Raw genomic sequence first — 12,253 nt, forward strand, 5'->3', positions numbered from 1 at the left:
ATGGGGTTGAGATTATTAAGACTTAACCTATGCACTTAAGTGATGCCTCCAAGATCAGTATCACAAATGGGAGGGCAATATTTATATGGTAAAAGAAGTTGCCCTTGTTTCAGTGCTATGCTTTCATTATTTGAACTTGGACTTGAAGGTATTTTTATAATAATAGGATTTTAAAAAGTGAATCACTCGCATACTTTCTCCTTGTTCTTCCTAGGATGAATAACACACAAGTTTAAGGCTTAGTCATGGGCTACAAGATAGAGCAAAAGTATATGCCTAGCAAGCAGGAGTGAAATGTATAGTCATTGATCAGTAAATATTAGTTGAATGAATGGATGAAATGATGTAGCCATAGTCAATTTACCACCCAGGAACACCTTCAAAGAAAAATGGAGGAATATCTAATATTTACTCATTATATAATATTCTTTCCTCTTGATTTCATGAGGATAGACACCTCTACCTGTCTTTAACCAAAGTTTGCCTTCTTGGGAAGACCACAGTTTCCAAAGGAGTTTTATCAGAGAGCTGGACAGGAAGTGTAGTAAGTAATGGATGCCTTCTAACAAATCAAACTAATAAATGACCAAAGGAAGCTGTGAATAAAGACTAAAATAAGCCAGGCATGTGGTACACACCTGTACCCCAGGGATTCAGGAGGCTGAGACAGGAGGATTGCAAGTTCAAGGCCAGCCTGAGCAACTTAGTAAGATGCTATCTCAAAATAAAATAAAAAAATTTAAAGGGGGGACTGGGGATATTGCTCAGTGATAAAGCACCCCTTCTTTCAACCCAAGCAAAAAAAAAAAAAAAAAAACAAGAAAAAAAACTGAAAATATGATGATGATGATGATAATGATGATGATGATGATGATGGTGCTGCTGCTGCTGCCGCCAGGGATTAAACCCAGGGCCTCACACATGCTAGGTGAGCACTCTGTCATGAGCTACTTCCCCAGCCCTAAGTTAGTATAGTAAGAGAGAGAATGACTCTAATGAAGAAGAGAAAGCTATGCTAACTTTTTAGCCACTTGCTAGAGATAGAGACATTGATTAACTCTGGCCAGTAAACTTCTCCTTCATTCCACTATCTCTTTCATTCAAGTTTAAGTCCATAGGCTGTAACTCAGAATTGTTTCACCCATAAATACATAAGAAACTTGTTCTTCAGATAGTGAAAATGAGCAATACTTTTTCCTTAGCTACCTATGAATGGAGGCAAAAACTAAGTAAAAAGAAAATACACCTTAGAGGACCTGGCTTGGAGTCCTAACTCTGTCAAGGACTTGATTGAGTGTTCTTAGGCCTATTACTGATCTCCTCTAACTCATGGTTTCCTTAACTCATTCATTTTACAAATGTTTTCCAAGCACTTACTGAGTACCAAGCAGGGCTCAGTGCCCTAGGGATCCAACAATGAATAAAACAGAGGCAGATCCACTTAAATGGAGTGTATCTTCTAGTGAAGAGTGACAGGTAATAAATGATTAAATAACCTCAAATGGTGAGCAGTGCTATGGAAGAGTTAAAACAAATGATAAAGACGAATTGGGGAGAAGGGGTCAGGTTACTAAGGCAGTAACATTTGAGCTATAGGTCCTAGAAGGAGCCAGCCAAGGAATAAGCCAGGGAAAGAGTGTTCCAGGAAGAGGGATCAGTAAGCCGTGCAGGGAGACTACATGTGGGACTGGATGACAATCCAGGAAAATGATACTGCATATGCAGTTATATCAGATGAATGATTTTGACCCAAGACACCAAATAATCCTACAAGTTTCTGGTGTTGTGTCAGGGGTGGAACAAAAGCAGAGGCTCTGCTAGGCTCACACCACTCTAACCACCCCACCCCGCAACACACACTCCTGCTTTAACAAAAGCAGCTCTTCTTTAATCTGAAGTATATTCTACATTGCTGCTTTAAGACTTAGTTAGAAGAATCCAGGTTCCAGGATCAAAACTTCTTGATCTCAAAAGTCAATTTTTGCTCTTTGTCAGGTTCTCTGAAAAGTTTTCATACAACCTCTTTGATGGCTATAGGAAGATTGATTCTACTCTATTTGATTGACAGAGAGTCAGGGAATACAGATTCCAGCAACGTGACTCTGCTCTCAACCAGAACCTTCCATTCCCTTCCCCTGTGGTGGTGGGTTGGACTCTCAGGTGCCCTCTAAGCATGTCCCTGATAGAGAGGGACGCTGACTCTGCCTCTTTCTAATAGCTTATGCTGACTTCTCAGCTTGTTCTGTCTGAATGAGGTGCTTTCTGTCCTGCACAGGAGAGAGCTCTGTGCAGGTAGCTGAGGAAGGACTCTAGTTTTTTTTTTTTTTTTTTTCCAACCTATAAAATGCAAAGTTGGCCAGCTGCCTCCCTTCCAACCCCAAAACTCATATCTTCCCTTGTCTCCAGAGAGCTGCCTGGCAGCTCTCAAATCGTCTCAACTATCCTAGGGTTTTGGGAAAAGCGCTGCACAGAATGTGAAGTCATTTTCTGGTAACACAGATCTAATTAGTTCTTTGACTGACAAGAGGAAGTAAAGGCCAAGAGGGATTTAAACAATCCAGTTCTCATATATTTCAAGACAAGTGAAGAACCAGATGGGAAAATGGAGAGAAAAGGGGAATAAAGAGAAAAAAGCCTAGAGAGAATTTGGAGAAGGGTGAGGGGAATAAAGAGAATGGGGAAGGGGAGAATATCAATTGATCAAAATATCAGTCCTTTGTTCTTCAAGCTTCACCTCTGTTCCCAAATTCCCTGCTCTCTCCCAGATAGAACTTACTTGAAGGTCGATGATTTCTCTTTCTGATTCCATCTTGTTGCCCTTCAGTCCCTTCACATACACCGGGTGCCAGCAACAGACTGCGTGGGCTCCTCCAGACTCTGCTGTCTGTCTCTGCTGCTTTCCTTGGGTGGGAGAGAGCACACAGCTGGCAGGACAGACCTGCTATTCATCTGGCTGATGCGGGATGCCCATCCTGGCCTCAGCCCTTGGGGGAGGTGTACACACGTGCAGGCGTTTTGCCCCTATGTGTATGCACATGTGTGCACTCCAGGGGCTGGTGTGGGGCAAATTAATGGGTGACTTTTTGAGTTGGTGGTGACAACCGTTTTCACCGGCATCTGCAATGCCCCTTCAGTCCCAGCAGAGCCATCTGAGGTCACCCAGCCTGCTTTGAGTAAGTAATTTTACTACTGGGAAAGAAATCCTGCATATTTATCAAGGAATTTGAAAGTCAGCCTGAAGATGTTTTTTGAGTTCTCATTGGTGGAGCTGAGCAGGGTCCCTAGTCCAAGGGTGGGGTGGCCTTCAGCATAACCTCAAGACTAAAGTTTAGGATTTTTTCTGGTTCTTTGCTTTGTTCCCACCATTCTTAAAAGGTTTTGTTTGTTTGTTTGTTTTTGTGGTTTTTAAATGGTAGTTTACTTAATAGGCTGAAAGCATAAGCCTTGTTCTACAAAGTGGTTAAACAATAAATTTTTGTTGATACATTGTTTGATACCCTTAACTTCTCCCTTTATGAAAGAAAGAGAGATAGGGGGAGCAGGGAAAAGTTGTACCTTCAAATCCTTCTCATGCAACTGGTTGCATTTTCTCTACTTTTAAAAGAAAGCTACTGAGTCTTTTTTTGGAAAGTATTTCTTTCTCCTGTTTACCTAGAGCCCAAAACTCTCCTGACTTTTTCCTGAAGCTCGTTTTAGACACAAGCTGGTGTGGGCATGGGCGTGTCTGTGAATGTGTATGAAGGAGGGGTTTGTCAGGGAGAAATCTCATTCAGAGTTTAAAGAGGTGGGGGTAGGGAAGAAGCGGGGTCACAAATTTACCCTCACCACACTTAAATGCATGAGGTTGGGTGGCACTTTCTTTATTTCTGTTAAATGTCTTTTTAAGTTCCCACCTTACTATTCAGTGGTGTGAGAAAGGGTTGGACAATGGGATGAGAGCTCAGCTTTAGTACAATCTAATAAGCATAGTTGAATCCAATCATTTAAGTGGTAAATAGCTTAGATAGAACAGTCTTTCAGATTTCTACCCCTTTCTCCCAGAGATGGCATCTAGCCCAGGGAGATGGGTGAATGAGGGGTGGTTCTTGGATTTATCCCATGGCCTCTCTGTCTAGTTTATGCTATTTTCTGCTATGGAGCTGCTATCAGGGGTGAAGTCTCCCCATGGCTGAATTTACTGGTTTCTGAAGGGAGTCTGGTCCTACTCCATGCCCTCCTGCTGACATTGGCAATTGATGTCTATGGCCAGAACTTATTCTTATTCTCTGTCTCCTTTTAAGGACCAGTGGCTTCCCTAGTTGAATGCCCTATCTTTACTTTTGTGGTGATGTGGACCACCCTGTGATCTGGTCATGACTTGAAAATATCCCAGAAGTACCAGCTCAGGAGTATGCCCCTCTAAGATAGCCTCCTCTGAAAATTCTCCTACCAGATACTCAGCTAATACTCCTGATTTCTCCCTGGGTCCATGGGAACTGAGAGATGCTAAGAAAGAACTGGAGAAAGGCAACCCAGCACCAAACCAGGCAAACAGTCTTCTTGATGTGGCTATGCAATGTGGGGGCAGGGCAGTTTTGAGGTGACCTCCTTTCAGATTCCCAAATGCAAGTAAGATATAGAGCCCATTCCCTTCTTAGCATTTCTTTGAAAATCTACCACAAGTATCTATCACCTCACTAAAATAACCATGCTAGTCAGATTTCAACCACTGTGACACAATACCTGAGAAAATTAACTTAAACGGAGAAAAGATGTATTTTGCTCATGGTTTCAGAGATTTTAGTCCATGGTTTTGTGTCCTGTTGTTTGGGGCCTATGGCAGCACAATACATCATGGCTGGAATGCTTGGTAGAAGAATTCATGGCAGCCAGGGAACAAAAAAAGAGAGAAAGGGACTGGGCTACTAGGCCCTTTAAAGGCACACCCAGTGACTTCACTTCCTCCGACTAGGCCTCACCTTCTAAAGGTTCCACCACCTCCCAATAGCACCACAGACTGTGACCAAGCCTTTAACATGTGGGCCTTTGGAGAACACTTCAGATCCAAATTACAGTGAAAAGGGCTGGGGAGATAGCTCAGTTGGTGGAGTGCTTGCCTTGCATGCACAAGGCCCTGGGTTCAATCCCTAGCACCACCAAAACAAAACAAACAACAAATTACAGTGAGAAGCACTGTAGCTCATACCTTATTTAGTCTTCAGAACAACTCTGGGGTATAGATAACCAGTATTACCACTTTAAAAGGAGGAAAGAGAAGCAGAAGAGGTTAAGTAGTTGCCCACAGTTAAACTGAGGTTTGAACCTGGCATTCTGGATTCAGTCTTGTCTTAGCCACAATTTTGTCTTAGAGAGGAGAGATTGAACCACATTCCAGAACACCTGCTTTCCCTCCCTCTGCTGTACTTCTTCCCAGAATCCCCATAATCTAGGATCAGAAAAGAGAGGACTTTGTCTGTTTTCTTCTCTTTGACTGAAATGTATCTTATGTGGAGTTATATGATAATATAATTCAATAATATAATATGATAATATAATATAATATATAGAATAATATGATAATATAAGGGGGAAATAAAGACATTCTTAAAATTCTCTTTCTCAACAAACCTGGCTATCAAAAATATTGTCTTAGCCAGCCATGGTGGTGTATGCCTATAATCCTAGCAACTAGGGAAGCTAAAGTAGCAAGATAGCAAGTTCAAGGTCAGCCTGGACAACTTAGACCTCATTTCAAAAAATTAATTCAAAAAAATGTATATTTTTGAGATATAGTTCAGTGGTAGAGTGCTTCTGGGTTCAATTCCAATACTGGAGAAAAGAAAGTGTGTATGTGTTTGTGTGTGTGTGTGTGTGTGTGTGTGTGTGTGTGCGCGTGTCTAGTCTTACTGGAAAAATTTAATTTGGGTATCAGAAGCAAAATATTAACTGTTTTCTTTCTCTTTGCAGCCTTGTTGTGATAACTCCCACTAACCTTTAAATAATATGGATGCATCTGGCTGAACAGAGGGGAAACCAGAAAAAGAAAATGCAAAAGAGAAAAGCATCTGAATATATTTTCAAAGAAATTTCCCTATTAATAAGCACATTGACTTCAAAAGGAAACAGCTGGTGATTGGTTGTAAAATGGTTTTTGCTGCCAAGATCTTTCTGGGTTTGAACCTTCCCTATCTCATAATCACCATTTGGAAGTAAACAGAAAGCAGGATTTGGAAAGTGGTTTATCTACCCTGTCACACTGTGACTCTGGACCAGGGTCAGCAAACTCTTTCTGTAAGAGGCCAAAGAGCAAATGTTTTTTAGCCTTTGTGGGTTGCTTTTAATTGCAATTACTTACCTCTGCTATTTCAGTGTAAAAGCAGCCATAGACAATATATAAATGAATGAGTGTGGTAGTGTTCCAATAAAACTTTATTTACAAAAACCTGGTAGTCATATTTATAAAAATAACACCTGATTTGGCCACACAGGTCCTAGTCTGTTGACCCTAATCCCAGAATTTAAGCAGAAAGAATCTTTCAAGTCTAATGCTCATTCAAGAGGTAATTGTGGAACCCCTACTAAATGGATATTATGTAAAATCTCTGCAGGGACATCCAGGCCTCCACTGCAACCCTGGTGAAACACATGCCTTTTAAGTGAGGCTGTGGTGGAGAGTGCATCTGACATTTTGGCTGAGGTATTGAAATTGTACCTACATGGAGGCTTTTCAATCTAGAGGGAAAAGGTTTCTGTTTCTCTTTACTGCTAGGGTGATTTTTGCAATGTAAAGCCCAAAAGAGATTTTTAGGGAAATTTGTCTCTTAAGAAAGTATAATTTTAAGAACACACTTAAACTTAACAGATAACTTACAAAGAAACTTAGAAAGTAGCTGTGGGATGGGGCGGGGCTCAAATTAGACCCTATATTTGTCTATGCAGGAGGAGCAGAGTTGTAGAGTGTTGAAGAAGTCACAATAAGATCCCTTTGCCTGGTGTAAGGGCATGTATGTCATTCCAGCTACTCAGGAGGCTGATGTGGCAGGATCTTTTGTTTTCATTATGCTTTAAAAAAAAAAAAAGTGAAATTAAAAAAGAAGAGTCTTAATTTTTTTTTTACTACATAGGGATTTTTTTTTTAAATCCACCTTTCCATTTTAAAACCATCTCTTACTTTTGATTTGTGTTGGGGGGGTGGGTGTGGGGTACAGGTATTGAACCCAGGGCCCCGTGCTTGCTAGGCAAGCACTGTGCCACTGAGCCACATTCCCAGCCTTCTAATTTTTTTATTATAATTTATTTTTTAAACATATTATTTTTAATTGACATAAAAATTATAAAAGCCAGGTATGGTGGGGCTCCCTGCAATCCCAGTGACTCTAAAGACTGAGGCGGGAGGATTACAAGTTCAATGCCAGCCTCAGCAACTTAGCAAGGCCCTGTCAGTGTCTGTCTGTCTCTTTCTTTGGTCCTAGAGATTTAAGCCAGGGATGCTCTATTAATGAGTCATATCCCCAGCCCTTTTTATTTTTTTTTTTAATTTTGAGACAGGGTCTCATTAAGTTGCTTAGTTACTGAGGCTGGCTTTGAACTTGCCATCCTCCTGCCTCAGCCTCCGAGTAACTGGGGTTACAGTCATGTGCCACACTTCTGGAGACATCCTGTCTCAAAATATGAAATTAAAAGGACTAGGGATATAAAGTTAAAAAATAAAAATTGTATATATTTATGGGGTACCATGCAGTGTTCCAATACGTGTATGCATTGTATAATGTTTAAATCAAGGTTAAGCATATCTAGTACCTGTAACATTTATCAATTTTTATGGTGAAAACATTCAAAATCCCAGCTTCTTTGAAATATGTAGTATATTATCATTATCTATAATCACCCTAAAGTGAAGATCCCTTAGTTTTGAACAGTGGGAAAAGCCCTAGGGTGAAAGCAGTTGACCTGGTTTCCTCTGTCTCCTGAGTCACTGTGTGTTCTTAGGCAAGTTATTTAACTTCTCTGGATTTTATATTCCCCTTTGTGAAAAGTGAAGCTGTCAGGAGGTGATTCCTAAAGTTCTTAGAGCTCTTAAATCCTTTTCTAACATGTGTTTATTTTAAATCCTGTTTATAAGTGTGTGTTTAGATTCAACACTTCCTAGGTAACGGTGAAGGTCTGAGCCAGGTGCAGTGGCGCACACCTGCAATTCCAGCTACTCAGAAGGTTGACGCAGGAAGATCACAAGTACAATGCCAGCTTTGGCGATTTAGTGAGACCCTGCCAAATTGAGCGGGAGACATGATCGCTTAACATGCAGGGTTCCTAGGTTCAATCTTCATCACTGGAAAAAAAGAAAAAAAAAAATCAGATCCAGGTCTAAATTTTAGTGTTTGAAAGCTAAGGCCAGGAATAGTGTTGCACACCTGTAATCCCAGCAGCTTGGGAGGCTGAGGCAGGAAGGCTGCAAGCTTAAAGCCAGCCTCAGCAACTTAGCAAGATCCTAAGTGACTTAGTGAGAACCCATCTCAAAATTTAAAAAATTTTAAAAGGGCTGAGGATATGACTCAGTGGTTGAGTGCCCCTGAATATATGAATACATGAATAGAGCAAAAAGAATCCAGTACCTTCAGTTTGATATTACCAACAAAACCCTCTCTAAAGGATTATTTATATAATAAGAAAAATTTTAGGGGAAATTACCCATTACCTCTGTTAGTGAAATACACGTCAAACAATATACAGAAGTGAGAATAAAAGCAAACTTCAGAACATGCTTACAAACCCACTTATGATCATTTACAAATTAACTCAGCCACTTCTGAATTCACTGTGTGGGAATGCTGGGACCAGGATGAATGGCAAAGGGAAACTTTTGGGGACCTGAGAAGGGAGCTAGCAGTGCAGGGACTAATGGGGTCCCAGGTTGGCCAAGGACATGATTAACAATTAGGTGACCCTTGCACTGTCCAATAGAACTTTCTATAATGATCAAAATATTAGAGCACATTTCCACCTTCATTGTTCAATACAGTAACCATTAGCTACATGGAAGTGTTGAGCAAATGAAATGTGGTTGGTGTGACTGAGGATCCAAATTTTTAATTTTATTTAATATTCATAAATTCACATTTAAATAGTTAGCTGTATTTAAATAGCTAGTAGCTACCATATTGGCCAATACAGCTCTAGGCCAAAATAGGTCTATTCAAAACATTGCTTAGCAGTGGCCAATTCATATTTACCACTTCTTTTCTTGCTGCTCTCAACTTGATAGATGTTCATTAGGCCAAAGCCTGATTTGACATAAATAGGAACTCAGGGTACACAGTGCTCATGGGAATGCCCCGTGAGACCTGGGGATACTCTTGGTTGTGGTAAGCAAAATTTCCCTTTGTTCTTTCGAATTCAGAGTAGGGGGATTTTAACTGTGACTCACTCTCCAATGACTGATTAGGAAAAGAGCCTCCTCTGTTGATGTGGAACACTTCTTACCTCTCATCCCTGTGATGAAGCTCAAAGGCGTCTGGCACTCTCTTGGTGGTGTGTGGTAGGTAATGACTGATCTCAGTAATAGGAAGAGCAAGATCTCAGTGGTTTTCAAACTTTTTAAACCACTGAAACCCTTTTTCTTAAATGTTGTCTTAGGTGGATGTTAATATAAAGCAGATTAAAGTAAAGCTGCTCGAATCTGTCCTGCTTGTTCACCATCCATTTCTCAAGCCATCCCTCAAGGTACCTCTTGGGAACAACTTGAATTCTGGACAGGTGGCATGGTTTATGTCTCCAGGGGGTTTTGATTGTGTTAGGGTCGAGGATTACAAGTCACCCAAAATTATGTGGAGTTTTTCGAGTCTTGAAGTGAGGTGTATAAGTGATATACATTTCACATGTATGTATAGATAGATATATCTCACATGTATATATGTGTATATATATATATATATGTATGTACATACATGCACATACACTTGTGTCAGTATGTGTATAAATAAGAATAAGAAAGTTTAAAAAGCAAATTATGTCCACTTATTTCAGTAACAGATGGGATGCTTGCCCACAGGGTCTTTATTACTGACAAAAGTTTCCTCAGAGGAATCTGAGTGTGACTGTTGTACTATTTCCCAAAGAGAACAGGGGATTCACAGTTGGGGTGTAGGGAGGATGAACGTCAGAAGGTGGCCATAGGGGTCGTCCTCATGTTCTTCCAACACAAAAAGTATAAGAAGGAAGAGACCATACACGATTCTCTAGGGTGGGTAGGATGGAGAGGGGGCACAGTGGTGGAGTTCTGAATGGAGTGGAAATCAGAGATGAAAAATTCAAAAACCCTTCAAGATGAAGGTACCAGTCCAACCCCTTCAACACAAAGATGATAGAAGCAGCTTGGTGGTGAAGGTGGAATTAGAGATTTATAATTGATGTTTCCTGGTTACCCCTTTAACCACACAGATAAGTGCATGTGACTGTGTAAGTATAATAACTCATGAGTGAGCATGTAATAACTAATCTGGGTATAGTCCCTTACAGGTTCAGAGGACTTTGTACATAATTTCATTTGTCCTTCAAATGACCTAGCTGCAATTCACAGAAGCAGGATCTAAAACAAAAGTGACCTGCCCAAGATCACACAGAAGGTGATGGAACCAGGACTCAATTTGAAATTTCTTTCTTCCCATTCTTATTTTTCTCCACATGATGCTACTTAACATATATCCTTAACTCACACCAAGCGCACACGCACACGCATGCACACACACACACATACACACACACACACAGAGTTATTATTGCTGTTGTGCAGTGGAGCTTAATAGGTCATTGATAATAAAAACTGTCTCCCAAAGACAGTGGTCCTGTTTCCTAGCTGTGTTGTTGTTGTTGTTGTTGTTGCTTTGTGGTGCTGGGGATCAAACCCAGGGCCTCATTCATGCCAGGCTAACATTATTGCTGAGTACCTATGCCATCAGCTCCCATTGTTGTTGCTTTAATAGACTTATTTTATAGAGCAGTTTTAGGTTCTCAGTAAAATTGAGCAGACAGTGCAGACTGTTCTTAAACACCCGCTTCCCTTCCCATCTGCCAGGCTATCAACCTCCCACACCAGAGGGGCACACTTTGCAACCGATGAACCTGGACACATCATTATCCCCTAAAGTCCATAGCTTGCATTAAGGGTCATTCTTGGTATTGTATGTTCTGTAGGGTTTTTTATTTTGTTTGGTTTTTGTTCTGTTATTGTCATTTATTATTATTATTATTTGTGTGTGTGTGTGTGTGTGTTTTTTGATGATGGGGATTGAACCCAGGGCCTTGTGTACATTAAGCACAAACTCTACTAGTGAACAACACTCCATTCTGTGGGTTTTGACGAGCTATGTTTTTGAGAAAGTTATTTTTCTTCCTCTTGCCCTGTAAAAATGGGGACTACAGCATCTAATTTATAAAGATCATTGTGAGGATTGAATTAAATCAGATTATCAATGTAAAGCAAATTACCTGCCTGACATGGAGGAAGAAGAACCCAATACATGAAGCTAATATTAATATCATTGGGATAAGCCTGGCTGTTTTATCCTCCTGAGCCTTTCCCTTCTCCTCCTTTATATCAGCCCAGAGCTTCTCTGCCCAGAGATATCACAAGAAGTTCCTTAAAGGTACTTAGTCTTTGAAGATTTACTGTGCTGCTGAGAGGAACTTGAACTGTAAGTTCAATTCTTGGAGGAGAAAGGGTTAGAAAAAGAGGGATAAAATGCATGGATGTTCACAGGACCTTCAAGGTGGGCCACAGCACAAAAATGATTCAGATTTGGACTACCAGCCAAAGGAACAGGAGAAAGTGCAGTGGGAAAATGCCAAAGCATGGGGTGAGCTGCTGCTGGAGCTACTGTGAAGGTGAAATAACCTCTTCAGCAGTTTCTCAAAGAAGACCTTCAGCTATGAAGGTGAACTATGGAATATGCAAAATGCACACTTACCGCCACATTTTATCTGCTTCCCCTTTGGACATCTCCACAGATGGTAGCTGGGGAAAATTTAAAGGAGCAAAGCTTCTAGCCTTTTTCTTTGTGAACATGCTAGTGAAAAGATTTTGTCAAGTGTTCGTGGTTACTCCTCTGGCAACCTCTTCCTCTTCTGCCCCCACCACTGTTCTTCTTCTTTTTTTTTTCTTAATAACTAGGTTTTTTTTTTTTTAAATACCTTCTTTTATTTATTTTTATGTGGTGCTGAGGATCAAACCCAGTGCCTCACACATGCTAAGCAAGCACTCTATCACTGTTCTTACATT

The 12,253-nt window shown here is 40.6% G+C and overlaps 1 protein-coding gene across 1 annotated transcript in view; it reads right to left on the bottom strand.

The window, feature by feature from the left end:
* Ninj2 (ninjurin 2) overlaps positions 1 to 3,149 on the bottom strand; it is a 104,202-nt gene extending 101,053 nt beyond the window's left edge. The window contains 1 exon segment of the mRNA XM_047548083.1: positions 2,777 to 3,149. Within this exon segment, the coding sequence (XP_047404039.1) occupies positions 2,777 to 2,809 (33 nt within the window). The 5' untranslated portion in view covers positions 2,810 to 3,149.
* Between the last annotated feature and the right edge of the window lie 9,104 nt (positions 3,150 to 12,253).

This window comes from Sciurus carolinensis, chromosome 4, assembly GCF_902686445.1.
Source record: "Sciurus carolinensis chromosome 4, mSciCar1.2, whole genome shotgun sequence".
Classification (NCBI taxonomy): domain Eukaryota; kingdom Metazoa; phylum Chordata; class Mammalia; order Rodentia; family Sciuridae; genus Sciurus; species Sciurus carolinensis.